This window comes from Apaloderma vittatum, unplaced genomic scaffold (assembly GCF_000703405.1).
Source record: "Apaloderma vittatum isolate BGI_N311 unplaced genomic scaffold, ASM70340v1 scaffold12483, whole genome shotgun sequence".
Taxonomy (NCBI): Eukaryota; Metazoa; Chordata; class Aves; order Trogoniformes; family Trogonidae; genus Apaloderma; species Apaloderma vittatum.
The window spans coordinates 1-16,929 of NW_009707554.1; the positions used below are offsets into that span (position 1 = coordinate 1).

At 37.5% G+C, this 16,929-nt stretch overlaps 1 protein-coding gene across 1 annotated transcript in view; it reads left to right on the forward strand.

Moving 5' to 3' along the window:
• Positions 1-466: 466 nt before the first annotated feature.
• LOC104269738 (centrosomal protein of 192 kDa-like) overlaps positions 467-16,929 on the forward strand; it is a gene marked incomplete at its 3' end in the record, with an annotated part of 32,921 nt that continues 16,458 nt past the window's right edge. The window contains exons 1-12 of the mRNA XM_009866251.1: positions 467-633; positions 1,550-1,672; positions 2,966-3,120; positions 4,377-4,423; positions 5,580-5,712; positions 8,088-8,239; positions 9,858-9,998; positions 10,249-10,582; positions 10,947-11,087; positions 12,350-12,603; positions 13,521-13,644; positions 14,168-14,298. Coding sequence (XP_009864553.1) covers positions 467-633; positions 1,550-1,672; positions 2,966-3,120; positions 4,377-4,423; positions 5,580-5,712; positions 8,088-8,239; positions 9,858-9,998; positions 10,249-10,582; positions 10,947-11,087; positions 12,350-12,603; positions 13,521-13,644; positions 14,168-14,298 — 1,902 coding nt within the window. The remainder of the gene's footprint in view (positions 634-1,549; positions 1,673-2,965; positions 3,121-4,376; positions 4,424-5,579; positions 5,713-8,087; positions 8,240-9,857; positions 9,999-10,248; positions 10,583-10,946; positions 11,088-12,349; positions 12,604-13,520; positions 13,645-14,167; positions 14,299-16,929) is intronic.

The following is a 16,929-nucleotide window of genomic DNA, read 5'->3' on the forward strand; positions in this document are numbered from 1 at the left end:
TTCCGCGCTGGGAGGAGCCCGGAGCGCTGGGCTGCCGCCGGCCCAGATAATCGCGTTACGGAGCTGGGAGCTCCCCAGGTGCTCGCCGCTGTGGAAACAGAGGAAGGCTCGCTTGGTCCAAGCAGCTTTACGGGCTAAATATAGGGTTGGCGCGTCTTGGAGCGTCGCCACTCTAGCTTGCAGGAGTGCTGCTTTTTTTTTTAAAAAAAAAGGCCAGGAAGGCTCTAAAACCCTGTGGCCCCTAAAAGGCTCGAGGAAAGAAGACTGGAAATAATTTCTAAGCACCTGAGAGGATAAAGTGGGACGATTGCCGAAGACTATTGGCTGTGATGTATAAATAACGTACTTTTGACATCATTGCTGTGACTCGTGTAATTGTAGAGTTGTTCCTGCTTTCAGATGGTGCTGGACCGGGGCTGACAGTGCTGCCAAGCAGAGTGCTATTTTAAGCAACTTGTGCAGGATGATGGAAGACTTCAGGAATATTGCTGATGAGACATTCCCAAGCTTCCTGGGCCATTCGTTGAGTAGCAGTGCAAGTGTGGTTTTTGAAAATGTTACTATTTCCTCAAACCCTGGCTTACCTGTTGCAGCTTCAACTGTTGCCAGGAGTAAAGTGGGCTGTGACAACAGGTGAGACTATTGGTTAATACCACTTAATAATATATAAAGCAACTGACTGGCTTGAAACCTGGGAGAGAAAAAAAATCCTTCTGACAGATTGTTGGGTAGATAATAAAACTATTTACTAATCATACTGTTATTAGTATTTACTTTTACTCTTTTGTTACTTAAAGTACTGATTTTATTCTTAACTAAGCATTCTGATCAGCAGACGATTGTATTAGCAAGTAAAAATCTGCATTAATTCATAACTTGTAAAATACTCTTATTAAAACTATCCCATGAAAGGGTAGTTTAGTTTTCAGAGTGATAATGTAACAAGCAAGTTTCTTCTAACTTGACTTTTCAGCTTAATGTGCCCAAGCTTGAAGTCATATAAGGAATAATACATTTTTTACGTATGTTCTCTTAACTCTATTAACTGTTCATTTAAGTTACTGGAATCTGGCTTATTTTAGAAAGAGTGAAGGGGTAGTGTCAGAATTAATATTATGGATAGGAATTAAAATTTAACACAATTTATAATGATTTGTTCAGCAAGGAATAGTGGAAAGAGTAACAATTAGAAGCCTTTACTCACTTAATGGCATCCTGTGGCTTGACAAGAAGCAAGATCAGACTTTATAACCTCTCTTTCCAGAAGTGTGCGTTCTGAGTGGGACAGCACTAGCCACTAAAAATCATCATGGGGTATTTCTCTGAAGAACTACAGAAGAGTAGACAGTATCATTCTGGGTGCATACGTGTATCTGTAAATACAAATTGGTTAGAAAATGCTAAAACATTCAAATAAATTAAACTTGCAGGAGATGTGTGGCCATTGATACAATACATTGGGTTTTTTTTTCCTCCCAGTTCTTTAGAGAGCAGGAGAGGTACATGTTAGAATGATTTTGTTGTGTGTTTTTCCTCCCCACTTTTACAGGCATTCCGATATCTGTGCATCCTATTTAGAAGGGAAACATTCACCCTCATCAGGATCTTCTCACAGTAGTCAGTTGGATCCTGAGCCAATGGGGAGATTTGCCCTCAGCTTTCGTGATGACAGGTGAGATAGTTAAAATCCAATTCTGTCCTGAATGCATGTGCTATTATGTAGTATGTAGGTTTATATATTCTATAAGCTTATTATGGAATACATCAGATCTGAATTGCAGCAACTTCCACTACTGGCCTTTTCATGGCTGTAACTGGAGAGCTCAGCTGCACGTTAGCCTGTTAGCTTACAGAGTTTGGCAGCCTGGGCAGCTTTTCGTACTGAAACAACTCCTCTGTGTTTTCTGAAGAGGCTTAGCGACAGGTTTTGTGGAAGCATCCTATGTGGTGCTGCCAGTTAGACTGTACAGCCTCACGTGAACAATGTTCTGTTGTGTGATTAATTGGACTTGATGTACGTATCAGGAATGAATCTTTAGAAGTAACTAGTGATAGTGAAATAATTCATAGAGCGTTACTAAGTGGTGGAAGTGTTGGAAGCTGTTGCATAGGTTATTTTAACCAAGGTGATATTTGTTCCTGTTGTGATTAAAAACTGCAAGGTGCCTCTTTCCCCCTGATAAAATTATATTATAGGTAGTATGTCCATATAAAAACAAAGAACATGAGATTTCAGAGAGGGAGTCGGCATCTTGATATTATTCAAGTAAAAAAAGTACAAACATGAATAGTTGCATTTTAGATTTTTAAATGTTAGTTTCATTTATCTATCTAAAATATTAGAGCAAAAGTATGCTTCAGTTGACTTATTGTGGAAAATTTAATATGTAGCATAATGGGCTTATTTGCCTCTATGGAATTCTTATGAAACCAGAAATGAAAAATTACTTTCCCACAGAATTATAAAAGCTCTCATTTAACAGAACTATATGGAATTTCAGTAAGTCTTTATAATTTGGTCCCTAATTTAATGTTACAAAAAGGCATGCTGGTATTATGGACTTGGGAAAATCTTGTCTAAGGTTTGACTTGCTCTCAGATGGATCATGGGACTCGCCCAGAATAGACCCTTTACCCTTTATGGTTTTCCTGCTTTTTGAAAGAATGAAAGAGGAAAGAACAAGCAGAAGAAAGTAGAGTAGCATGTGTTACATTAAATTTTACTATTTGTTACCCATGTTAGATCAAGAAACTGAAACTTTTGTAATCTCAATATTTATATCTTCATTGTAAAATGTCAGTTAATGGGTCTAGAATCTATAGTAATGGGAACAACTGACTTCCTAGAGAGAAAGGCATTAAAACTGGGAAATTCAGCAAATCTTAGAGAGAGAGATGGTGTATACTAATGCTGATCTTGTATATCTCACTAAGTGATTTCTCATTGAAATAATTCTCTTTCTAGGCAACTTGCTACACAAGTCAAAGAACCTCAGCCAACTTCTGTTAGTTTGAAGGAATCCCACTCAGTATGTGGAGAGCAAGATCAGAATGTCATTGAGCATTCAAATTGCAGTCAAGATACCTTACATGAGGTATTGCCACTTGAACGATTGGAAGGTATTAAAACTTGAGAAAAATTGTATACTTAGTGTAATTAGCTTTTTATGCTGTAGGTGTCTTCTCTTGAACCTTTTGCTCTCTTACAGCATAGCGTAAATGGATTTTGAAAAAGAATCATTTTGACTCAAACAAGCTGAAAGCAGAGAAAGTTTGTGGTTAACTTTGTGATCTTAGATTTCTCCCTAAAGTACAAAGCTAGACAGGAAGCTGGGAAAAATAATATTTGCTATAAAATACCATGAATAGAATACTAGAAGGAATCTGAATTAACTTCAGGAACTTTACTTGTGAAAAAAGTGCATCAAAATTGTTTTCTACCCTTGTAAGCCTATGAGGTTATATTTTAACTAACACCTTTTCTTGCCTGTTCCAACTTGCATTAGATGATCTTTAACTGCAGCTGTAGAAGCTGAAAATTTACTTTTCTAGTGAGATGATGCATGCAAAAGTAGTTTGGAATACTTGTTGTGAAACTTGTTTTTTTTTGAAGTATGAATGGAGTAGTGGAAGCAAAATAATATTTGGTAACTTTTTTAAAAAGTGTGGCTATTGATATTAAACTTCTTTGATTTTTTTTGCTAATGCCAGTCCTAGGATTAGATTCTGCTAATTCCTTAAAATTCAGTAAATATACTTAGTAAATATATACTTCTAAATCATTACCATTTTCTAAGCTTTATCTGAATATTTGCATAGATTTTCATGAGGTATTAATAATTTAATAGAGAACATGCCAAATTAGCAACTACTGTGGTTTGTAATATAAGTGGGCCCTTGTAAGACACGCTTCAAACAGTCAAGTGTTGACTTCAGTCACTTACTGTAGTCTTGAAGAAGTGGCAGTAACTATTGCAGCAAGAATAATCATACTTTGGAAAATGAAAAAACAATTGGCCCAGTAGATAAAATACAACAGTGGAAGGGGATGCTTGTTCCTCCTTCCGCTAGTGCAACCTGGGATTCCTTACATTTTTGTGCTATGTTATAGAAATCCTGAGGACAGCAATCGCCTTTCATAATTTTTACAGTTCTACCTCTGATGAAGTCCTGCCTTTTTAATTACTCACAGATACTTTAGGTCATTGTTAAAAGAACATGGAAACTTTGGTTTCATGATAATGTATGTGTTTTGGGGTTATTTTGTGGACTGTGCCAAAACTTTCAAGAGGATGTATCTGCTATCTTATAGAATAATTAGGAGTTAACATAACAACATAATAAAATACTGATTATACTACATTCTTTTGTTCCAGACTTGTCAACTGGGATATGTTTTCTTCCAGACAGTAAGAATAACAAGGTGAAAGCTTTTCTAAATACAGTAAAATTAAAAGTTTCCTGATATTAATATTATAATAGACTTAATTCTGTGAGAGGAGAAGGGAGGGAATTGAGCTGTGTTTACTGCCTTACGTTGTGTATCCTGTGAATTTGTAGCAGTGCTAGCCTGTCGTGCCTCGCTTTGGCTCCTTGCAGATCACTTGACATAATTAGTACCATGGGAGCATGACTCCACCTGTTCTTTCTCAAATGTGAAAATTGTTGTTTACCGCTAACCTCTGCTGTCTTGTAGTTATCTGTCAGTGTAAGAACCTTACGTTTTATCCCAATTGTAGTTTATCTTGGTGAAAAGCTGTTTGAGGAACTTTTTGGAATGTTTTTGGAAGCTGAAGTAGACAATGTCAACCTGCTCTGACTTGCCCCTGGAACTGTTAATTACTTTGAGGAATATTGTTTCAGATAACTTCTTCAGCATCTTCAACATTAAAAACTGCACCATTTGTGAGAACACAATCATCCTGCTGCAGGGCTGTGCTTCAGCTCTTTATATCTGCTGTGTTAGAGAAGCTCACAGTTATGGGTGCAGAGATATAAGACAGAAAGGAATGGGGGAATTCTGTGGCCTTATGAAAAATGCAAACCAGATGTTACATTGTGCTGATTTTAAAAATTATTTAGATATGAAAAAGATACAGTATTTGCAGTTAGATAGATCCAGCTGAAATACTATTTTGTCAGTAATTTAGTATGCTCATTTGAAGAAATTATCAACAAAGGGTTGATCTGGGTGTGCGATTTCTGTTTTAGAAGCACAGGAAACTATTGAGAGTTGTCTTTTTACTTTTTAATTGAATACGAGGGCAATTTTTTCAAGTGTAAACTCTTTAATGAAGTGGTTTATTATTTTATTTTTGAGGTCTTAACTTTGGTTTCGTTCGGATGCTTTTTTCCTCTTCCCCATTTATGATCCCTGTATTTCTTGCATGTATGTGTTCTGGAAGCTAGCAGATAAAGTCCATTGGAACTAGAATGTTTGCTAGGACAAGTATGAGGGGAAAAAATGGTTTTGGGAAAGTTTTGGAATATTATTAACCTCATCACTAGTTTATTATTAACTGAATGTATACAGTAGCTAGTAACTCCTAGAAACATTTTAGTGCGAATGCTTTTCACAGGTTGGTCCATCTGAACCTTCTGAAAAGCTGATGGAAGATGAAATGTCAAGTGATCACCTTAGTAACAGCCTTTCAAGTTTTTTGGAAAATGAGAAACTCTCATCTCTAGCAAGCTCAGAAGAAGATTCTACCGGTAAGTTTATTTATATCTCTGGGTTATAATTCTGAGTTTGAATTCTGATGCAATTGTTATTGTGTGCTTGAGAATAGAGGTATTTACTGAAAGTATTTAGTATGGGATTATGCTTGATCAAAAAATAATATTAGGAATATTAGAGAAATCTGTGTTCACTGGGAAACTAGTTGTTTTAAAATTGGAGTAGGTAGCTATGAAATTTGTCAGGGAAAATCACAGTTGAAAGTTTAACCTAAGTTACTGTGAATCAAATATACAAGTAGAAATGGGGACATTCAACAGATACAGTAGTAACCGTAACTACAGTTTCAGTTTAGATTAATGGAGATAAACTTTTATTACGAAGAACATGTACGTGCAGTTAGAATTAAACTTTACTTGAATTTCAGTTCTCTTTAGATGCTGTGCCTGCCTGGTGACAACCAAGTCCTGAGTCTGGTTTACCCATAGGGATAGAAGTGAGAGCTTCAGTTCTGTATAACTATAAATAAGAATTTTGAAGTTTCTGTGCCCTTCCAGTGGCTGCTGCTGAAGGACAAATACGCTCTTTTTTGTTAATGCAGTTGACTTCGCACACAATGTGAAGGATGACAGGGTATGTCCTCAGATGTACCAAGAGCAAGGAGGGCAGACTGATAAATGGGTTTACTGCCATCCTGAGATCAAGCAGCCCTGCTTTCAAGTAGGGTTACTGGATTTCTCCCGTGATGTCTACAGATGCCATGACTTTAATTTTTGAGTCTTCTTGTTCGTGTTGTATAATGTCACTCATGTGTTAAGCATAAAAAAATGAAGTCAATAGTTTGCTGAGTAAAAATACCACGTGTTGGTTTTTTTTTTCCATCCAAGGAAATTGAATTACTTTAAACTGCCCTTCTAAGGAGCTGATAGTCATTAGCTGGAAATACTTGCCTGTATAGCATTCCAATACTGGTTAAATTAACTGATTTTTATTATATAATTCTGTATTCAGTGTAAATTTGACAGCTGAGTATTCCTAAAAATAAGAACAAAGTCTCTGGTATCTGATGTAAAATATGCTAATCTGCTTTCTCATTGTTTGGAAGGTAGCAGATTATTATTTCAGTTTCACAAAGAAGAAATGAAGACATAGGTAAATGAGATAAAAACAATTATCATATTGTTGTTAATCTGAGTTTGAATTGCAGGTATTTGTCTACCATTTGGGCAACTATGGACACACAACATGGATTCAGATTTTTCATTTATTGACTCCCAAACGTAACAGAACCTGATTGCTTTGTTGAGCATCCATCACTTCCAGTTCAACTAAAGCTCGTTTTGTTGAAAGAATGTGCTTCTGTAAATCAGGCTCTTTGTACAGGGCACTTGCAAAAACTGGGAATGCATAAGTAATGATGACTTGCTTATGTGTGTGTGTGTGTATATGTACTGCTTTTCCTGCATGTTCTTGGCATTGTGTAGATTTCTTTTGCAGAAGGAAATATTAAAAAGATTCTTCAGAATTACCTTTTTGAGATGAAGATTTGAAATGTACTTCATGGGCAAAATTGATGGAGAATTCTTAAAACATTGCTAGCAACCTGAAAATGAACATTTCTTTAATTATGTGAAAAGCAAAATATAACTGAGTTTATAAATGCAAGGCCTGTTTGAGTATACTGTTGTTTTTTTTTTTAATAAGGATAATCAAGTTTCTAAATTCTTTTATTTTCTGGAAATAAAAGAATAAAAATAAAGATGTCAAACTTCTTGGAATATGTTTTACAATGGTTTTAAGAGTGCATTTAACCATGCCCTAAAAAGCTGACTCATGTTTGGATCATTTTAAAATGAAAAAAAGCAAGCCCTGGATGCTCACCTCTGCTGCTAGTCCCACCTCCCCTAATTAAAAAAAAAAACCAAAACAACAGCCTCAACACAAGAAAAAGTGTGTCTTTGAAAACTTTTCACTTGGCAAATAGGAATAGTACTGTTTTTAGTACTCCCACAACATTTTTTGTCATTGAAATAAACAACTAGGCTTCAATTGTGTTCTGTGAAGTTTGAGAGATGTTGTGTATATTTTAATTTATGAGTATCTGTATGATGTGTGTGTTGAAATGTGGTGGTATATAAATCCTGTGAAGGAAGGTGAGCTGCTTGGTAGTCAAGGAGTTAAAATGCTGGCTTATAGTCATCTTGTTTTGCTGCATATCACTCGTCACAGAGTAAGAAATTACATTTTTCTGTGACCCAGTTATTTTAAGGGGAAAACATGACAGTTCTGCTTTGACTGTGTGCATGTGTTGTGAAACTCAATGTATTAAAAATGGAGTTCCTTGGTGCTGTGTCAGGTGATACAAAAAGTGCATAAAAGGTGAATAGAGTGTTTTCTTCTCTGTCAACAGATGGTGATATTGATGATGAAGAGTTCCCTGATGACCAACTAGAAGCCTATTTTGAGCAGCTGATACAGCCAGAAATAAGAGGAGATGCTGACATACAGAGACTCTCAGAATGCTGTTCAGCGCTGAAACTTTCTGCAGATGGCTTACTTCAAGTAGGTTTAAAGTTCAAAGCTCAGCATTCCCAATGGCCCTTAAACATATTAGTATCATTGAGGGTTGTCTGCTAGGGTGAACTAGGTTTTCTTTCTTTCCTGACAAACTCAAATACTGCCCAACAGGTGGCTTTTACAGCAAAGGATTATTTTTATATTTAAAATTATCAAATACCGCCCTAAATCAGAAACAAAGCCATTTGAGTGAGTTTTTTGCTTTTTCTGTTCCCTCTGCAAGGTTTTCCTGGGAAAAGAAGAAAAAAAAAGAAAGGAAAGCAGTTAGGTAGCTATTTTTGTATTTATTTTCCTCTTCCTTGTAGTGCAGAGCTAGCAGCTGATTCATTTACTTGTTAGAGGAAGTCTTGCTGTTTGTGAGAGAAGGTACAATTAGGTAAGGAGTCCCACGGCAGTCCCAAGAGTCCCAGCAAAGCTGAAGAGTTCCCTATTACAGCATCTTCTTTATTCAAGTCTTCATTTAGATTTCTCACCCCTGTCTAAATCCTGCTCCCCACATTTGTCTTGTGCATAACCTTGTCCTTTATCCTAATAAGCCGCTCTAGGAGACAACCCTGTGCAGTCAATTCTGTTATTTGTTCTTGCAAAGAGGAAAAATCAACCCACTACAACCCCCAAACTCCTGAGACTGGATTTCTGTCCTTTCTCTGGGATGATGGGGACTTGTCCTCAGAGAAATCCTGTAATTAATATAGCATCGGTAGTATTTCCTGAAGATGGACTTTTTCTCATGGACTAAATACTGCATTTCTTAATCCTTATTACAAAAGTAAATATTTCTTTTAGAGTTTTGGATTGTTTATGCTGGTCTTAACTTGTACCTCTGAGGCATTGTCTGGAATCCTTGAAGTTATGAATGTTTCTCATATATCTCGCTTCCCCTCTCAGCTTCTTAGTAGTGATTTTTAGTGTCAGAGGTGGTAAAGTGCTTGTAGATAAGCATCTGGGATCCTCACAAGTCCACTAAGGGAAATAATACCAATCGTAAGCAAGCAGAAGTCTGTGTTGATACCATTGGCTTATGATGGCATGAATTTAATTTTGATTACCAGCTTCTGAATGCAAAAAGTTTTTGAGGAAAGATAAATCCATTAAAAAAACCCAACAGATGCTAATATTCATGAAATGCTTTACTTTACCCTGCCTGCTCCAGACCCAGCAAGCTGATCAGCTAAACTGAAACTAAACTGAAACCTTGGGTCTTCTCTATTTGTGTAAGATGCTCCTGCTTCACTACCATTGTAGACAGAGTTGGATTTGGAGTCCTCATCCGTGGGTCAACCAGAAGGGGAAGAGGAGTAGCATGGTGCCCGTGTTAAAGGGAGCGAAAGGATGTAGTAGGAGAAAGAGGGGATTCTCCATCTTCTTGCTGTGTGTGCCCTTGGAGGCAGATACATAGCCTGGCATGGCCAGGAGCTGTTGTCCTCAGTGGCGGTGGTACTAGCAGCTGGACATGCCTCTGGCCATGGCACATGAGTGAATAAAGTATGACAATCTCTTTACTAAAGAACTTCTTTACCTTGTAAAAACAACTGTGGTCTTAACATTTTTTTTCTTTGGCACATCTACTCCAGTGTAACTTCTGTCTTAACTTTTTTAAAAGGAAAACTTTCAGGTTCCTGACACTTACCAGGCTGTGACAGGAGTAGACTCTGAAAATGCTAGTGATGAAGATTCACACAATGAAGACGTGACTGTATGTCCTGTGCAAAGACAAATGCTGCCTAAAGCTGTACAGCAACTGGTATGAAATTGTGATTTAAATTTGTTTATTGTGTAAAGTAAGACTGTAGTAGAAGTTGACAGTGTGCTTGAAAAATTGTTAGAGATTGAACTAACAACCCAACCTTTCTTTACAAGAAACTGGTAACACCACTGGTTTTAGACATATTTTCAAACATGGTTAATTTTGACTATTTTGTACCTAAAACTGTTAGCACAAACAGTTAGTAACCGCACTTCTGACACTTTTCAAATGAATATTGTTTTCTAAGAATTCCATGACTACTGGAGATGTGCTAGATTCCTGCGCTGCCGCCGAGTTGCGATTAGATTCACTGTACCTGCAGTGCACGGACGGCTGTAAAGCTGATGTTTCAGATGTCCTTTCTAAGCAAGAAATACAGACCTCTGAGTATCAGGCTGCTGCTTCTGAGACAGTACTACATGCAGCAAGAGGATTTTTAGGGCAGTGCACCACTCCTGATGTTCTTAGTGCAAACGCGCCTCAGACAGATGCAACTGAATGTGAAGCTGGTCTTCCTGACGCTTACCTGTCTCCAACTGTGGACAGCTGTGAGAGCATGAGTTTGGCTACAGCGGACAGAGGTAGGTTGCTTTTAGATGTATGCATCTATACACATGGATACAGTTGTCACCAGACTCTGTCATGTGGAAAAAGAAATAGAATTGTAAGCTCTGCGTTCTTCTGTAGTTGTGTAAGTTGGTAATAAAAAACAATTTAGGATGAATACATTTTTACTTGGCTTTGTTTTTAAAAATACTGACCTGTATATTGCAGTTGACTGTTGTTTGTTTGATGATGAAGCTTGTTTAAACTTGTGGTTGCAGCAACTTTGAGCTGTGTTTTTGTTGCTGACTTCTGATAAGCCAACTCTTTAATCTACGCTTAAGACTTTGCCATATTCCTTTTTATTTTAATCGTCAATGTAGTGTTTTGTATATCTTTCAGGTGATTTACCACACAGCATTGTCTATCAAAATGAAGAGGGCAGATGGGTGACTGATCTTGCATATTATACTTCATTTGATGAAGAACAAGATTTAAATGTGTCTGAAAATGATAAAATAAAGGAGAAATTCATTACTGGATGTATGTAATCTTTTTCCTTTCTAGTTGGCTGTTGTTATCTGCAGTAGTGTTAAGTAAACTTTTTTCCTTCCCCCCCCCCAACAAATCAGTATTTGGTGTTGCAAAGCCTTCAGGCTTTAGATACTACAAATTATTTGAAAGCTGATCACAGAATGGCCTAGGTTGGAAGGGACCTTAGAGATCATCTAATTCAACCTCTCTGCCATGGGCAGGGGAATGCTGATGTTGACAGTAGCGTCTGATTTGTATAATTGGTTATAGTTGATAGTTTCTTTCCAGGTTTTCCACTCTTCCTGTGAAGAGTGTTTTATGTTGTTTCAAAAAGCATTCTAACATGTGCCACCGGTATCTACTGTACGAGCAAAAATAACTCCTGTAGCTGTCATTTCCACAATTTTTCCATTGGACTTTAATTGTCATTATCCTTTTTTTCAAGAAGAGAAAACAGTTGTTCTGTACTGCATGATGGTTCTGAGACATGAAATAATTGTAAACAAGAAAGTACTACAAAATCAGCTAGAATGTGTGTTCTTAACTTATTCCTCCATTTGCCCACTGTCCGCTCTGACTAGGGATGCTATGTGTACAAGGCCACATATTTTCTAAATTTTGATGAGCTTAATGATACATTAACAATGGAATAAGAGGGTGGAGGAATATCTCTTGAGCAGCAGTTTTTCATGTTGTTTTGGTGAAGAGACTTTTAAGTGTTCATTGTTCTATAAATGGTAATTGTGAAAATAATACAAGCATTTGAATTCCAAAGAAGTAGTGATTTATTTAGCCTGCTAATTTGCACAAGTATTTAATGAACTGGTGCAAACTAGTCTGTTTCTTTTGCTTCGATTCACAGGTACCACTTTGATGAAATTTTCAAAACCAAATGTAGTGAAGTTTGTTCAGAAATAGCCATACGATGCTCAATTCTATCTAATATGGATAGCATAATCTATGAAAAGTTATAGTTTGGCTTGGAGTTAAGGCTGTAAGATACTTTCTTTATTCACCAAGCTAGTTAGTTAAATGCTGATTTTACTTTGACTTCTGAAACTCTAGGGAGTACCCTGTTAAAGCAAATTTCATGTGAACTTTTGTCACCATAACAGGATGGAAAAACTTCTAGCATGTCCTAGGCAGTCTCAGATGTAGAGTTAGATATTGCAATAGCTGTCCCTCAAAATTGAGTTTAGCATTGCAAAATAGTAATGACTGCACTTAATAAGTTATGCGTTATTTTAGTAAATTTTCTCTTTGGTTTTAAGCTGAAGCAGCAGCTATGATTGCCCAAGACCAGGAAGAATTTGAGAAAGCACATCGACTGCAGGTGGAAAAAGTAGACATCCTAAATGCGTCTGAATTAGCAAATTCTTCATGGAAATCTGCCAATAGCTGCATTCTGCCGACAACATCTGATCTTGATAAAGATGCCAGTTATTTACGTTTGTCTTTGGGGGAGTTCTTTGGTCAGAGATCTGAAGCTCTTGGTTGTCTTGGTGGAGGCAATGATGTCAAACGGGTATATATCTTGATGGTAATATTAAGACATAAAGAAAGGACGAACAACAGCAACTAGCACTATTATTGTTTTTTTTAATATTGTAATTAATTCTTTCTGAGAACTACTTTTCTAAGTTCACTTGTGAAGGAAATTATCTGTGCATGACAGGTCCGCATTGGCTTTTGTTTCCCGCTTGGGATTTTGGTTGTAAAGGGCTGGCTGATGTTAACAATAAATCTTTATCTTCACCTGTTCATCGAGAACTAATTATGTGTAGGATTAGAGAGAGAAAAGTATGCCATATATGGGATGCACGTTGAAGGTCCAAGCAAATGATCTGCATAATAATAGTTGAATGAAATGCTGCTCACACAGAGGTATTTGAACAATGAGGGTATTTTTGAATCGATACTGATGTGTTATCTAAGCAGATGCTCAACTTCAGTAAAAATGTAGTCATCTAGACTCTAATTTACCAGCACACTTCTGTGTGTTTCTTGCATCTATCTGTCTCTTATCTGCTGTTGGTAGAGAGTATCTCCTCTGTGTTGCAGGCAGAAAAGCAGTGGGGAAGTGTGTACAATAGGAGGAGAAAGTCAAATATGCTTGTGTAATTGTCGTGTCCTGGTGAATTGGTAGAAGTGGAATGTTCTGTCCTGGTGCATTCAGAGGCTGAGTAGCAGAGCATGCCTCTAGGCAGAGATGTTGAGAGCATATGTACTTTCTTTTGTCAAACTGGTGTAAATGATTTTTTAGTTCATTTTATGTACATATTGGAAGTGTATGTATTTGGAGTAGGCATTTGCAATGCTAGGAGGCATATGTTATTTCTCAGTGTTACGAGAGCCAGACACCAACTGGGGAGGTACTGTGGCTGAAACTGCTTTGAAGCCTTTTGAACCTTTTTTTTTTTTTTTTCAAATTTTTTTTAATAGCCATCTTTTGGTTACTATATTACATCTCCAAAGAAAAGGCAACCTGTTGCTTTGCTAAGGCAATCTGATTCATCAAGAGGTGATGCTGGCCAAGAGATTTCGCAGTTGTCTGAGGTGTTTCCAGGTAATTATAGAACAGAAGGGTTAACCCTAGACAGTGGTTATAATAGTAGTTAAGAATTACTTGTATATAGCTATTAAAGACTACTAAGACTAATCAGTGATAGGAAGACTCTGATTTTCATTTACTATGTATCTTTCTTGCTGTGAGCACTTCCCCACCTCCCTTCCCTCAGGAAAACACAGAACCTAAGCACTCAGAAGCAAGAACATTGTAATATCAAGTACTACCTTAAGTTATATTGGATTATTCAGCATTTCCAGATATTGGATGACTACCAGAATGTCTTGTAATAATTGAAGTATGTTCAGAGTTTTCCTATTGAAGAAGCTTTATTGCCAAAAAAAAGCCAAACAAAAACCCCCAGAAGATTGGTCTGTTTGCTCATATGGATATAGACAGTATTGGAAAGGAAGGAAAATAACTTGTGTTATAGCTGAGCTGACCGTTTGTGCTTAATATGTAGTCTACTTTTAGAAAGTTTACTTACTGTAAATTAAATCCCTGTCTTTTTCTTTGTTCTTAGGTGACTTAGAAGCACAAGCAGAAGAACATGCAAATTCTACCAGTTGTGAAGGTGCATGGCATGGAATGGATACTGCAGCTAGAATACATAAAAGCATTAATACAGGAGCTGTTACTAAAAGTAAAGCAAAGGTATTTCCCTTGTATATTTCTATTAAGTGCAACTATGAACTTGAACAAAATTCAGATAACCATATTATTGTGTCTTTGAATATAGCTAAATTTGGACTTCCGTATTAGCTCACTGCTTTTTATATTGATCGTTTGAATCCTACCAGATGCTGCTGTTAGTTAGGACAGTTTAATTAGAATGCCATGATCCTGTAGTGAGTCAGGTGTTACTATGACCATTTCATTTTTCTTTTTCTTCCTGCTTCACTTTTGGAGTTGCTTCATCTGTCAGCTCATAGTTTTTCAGGGATTCCTAGGCTACAGTGACATTCTTCAATCAAGTTTCTGAATTTCAGCTATGTCTTCCCCTTCTATTGTGTTTCTTTTAATGAAAAAGATTGTCTTAAAGTATTTTACTTGATACAATTCAAAAATACTGATGTGGTGTAAGTCTGAAAAGGTATATTTTCAGTTTGGTTATTCTAGACATGTACCTTTTCTGCCTTCGTGTGTCATGTTCTTTTTCTCATTAGATGGCACATATACCGGCCCATTCAGTTACAGAAACAGCTGTTCGTTTACATGGTCACTGAAAGGAATCAGTAGGTAGTCAGTTTGACTTGGTTTAGCTGATCAAATAATGAAAGAGCAGATTTAAATGGTTGGATTTTTCCTCTATGTACTGCCATAATTGCTTTTCTTTCTAATTTATCGTTATCTCTATTGTTCTAGATACAAAATGAATAATTTGGGATTTTGATAATGTATATTCTGATTCTAATCTACCCTAGGTCGGTTGGTTAGAGTGTGGTGCTGATAACACCAAGGTCGCGGGTTCGATTCCTGTTTGGTCCCTTGTGTTGCCTGATCTAGTTGAGAGGCATCCCTGCCCATGGCAGGCAGGTTGGATTAAATGATCTCTAAGGTCCCTTCCAGGCTAGGCCATTCTATGAGTCTATGATTCTACTCTCAAATTGTACAATCCTACAAACGGCGTCACAGAATGAATGAGGTCAGAAGGCACTCCTGGAGATCATCTAGTCCATCTGTTATTGCTCAGAGCCAGGTCAAATAGAGCAGGTTGATCAAGGTCTGATTTTGAGTATCGCCAAGTATGGAGAGTCTCTAGTCTCTCTGGGCAACCTGTTCCAGTGTTTGATCATGCTGGCATGGAAAATTTCTTCCTTATGTTTAAACAGAGTTTCTTGTATTTAAAATTGTGCCCATTGCCTCCTTTTTTCTTACTAGATACCTTGGAAAAGAGTCTGGGTCTATCTTCTTTACTTCTCCCCGTCAGATATTTATACACATTGATAAGATTTCCTCCTGAGCTTTGTCTCTTGAGGCTGGACAGTTCCAGCTCTCTCCTCATGACAGATGCTCCAAGCTCTTACTCATCTTTGTAGCACTTCACTAGACTCTCTCCAGTATGTCCACGTCTCTCTCTTCTACTGGTGAGTCCATAACTGGACACAGAACTCCAGATGTGGTCACACCAGTGCTGAGTAGAGGAGAAGGACCACCTCCTTAAGCTGCATAGTAGCTGTTAACTGCAGCCCTGTTAACTGCTGTTGTCCTTCTTTGCTACAAGGGCACGTTGCTGTTTCATGGTCAACTTCATGTCTGCCAGGATCCCCAAGTCCTTTTCTGCTAAGCTACTTTGTAGCTGGTCAGTCCCCAGCTTGTACCAGTGCATGGGGTTGTTCCTCCCCGGGTGCTGATCTTGACATTTCCCTTTGAACTTTGAGATTTGTCTCAGCCCATTTTTCTGTCCTGTTGAGGTCCCTCTGAATGACAGCTCACTCTGCTGGTGTATCAACTACACTTCACAGTTTTTCCTGATGATTGAACTTGTTGAGGGTGCACTGTACCCCATCATCCACGTCATTAATCAAGGTATTGAACAGTACTGGCTCCCATCCTGACCCCTGGGGTGCTCCACTACTGAGTGGGTGGCTTTCTGCTGGACTTCGTGCTGTTGATCACAACCTTTTGAGCCTGGCAGTTTGGCTGGTTTTCCGTCCAGTCATGGTCCACTTTCCTGCTCCATACTTCATCCCTCTTTTTGTGAGGATGTTGTGAAGATGTGCACGCATATCTACAGCAGAACAGGTATTTTCTTCCTAGATGGATGTGTATCTAAGAGAAGTGGGAAGAGATTGCGTTCTACTTATTCCATGCCCTTCACTAAGGATACCCAATGCCAAAACTGAAGAAATCAGACTTGAGTGACAGAAAAACACTAGAAATAGCTTTGTCTTTCCCCTTGTGGAGAGGCAGATGATTTAAAGTTAATTGGGGATGATACTGTATATTGGGTCATAGTAGCTTCTTCTCTGCTGTTTGTTCCTGATGAGGTTTTACTCCTCGTTCTTCCAACTGAATTAAAACATATTACAGGAACTAAGGTTCTTTCTAGCAGGCAGTCTTTATTTAATCTTTAAAAAAACCACTTTGTGAAGTAGACTTAAAAATCAGTGCAATAAGAATTGTGCCTGTTGCAGTGTTCCTTCTTGATAGGTGGTTAAAAATGTGACAACTAGAAAGGTTGATGTATTACCATATGCAGAAATGCAAAAGAATTAAAACAAGAAAAGCCTCCAGAAACAGTGAACAAAACTTTATTAATTTGGTGCTAAAATCATTTTGGTT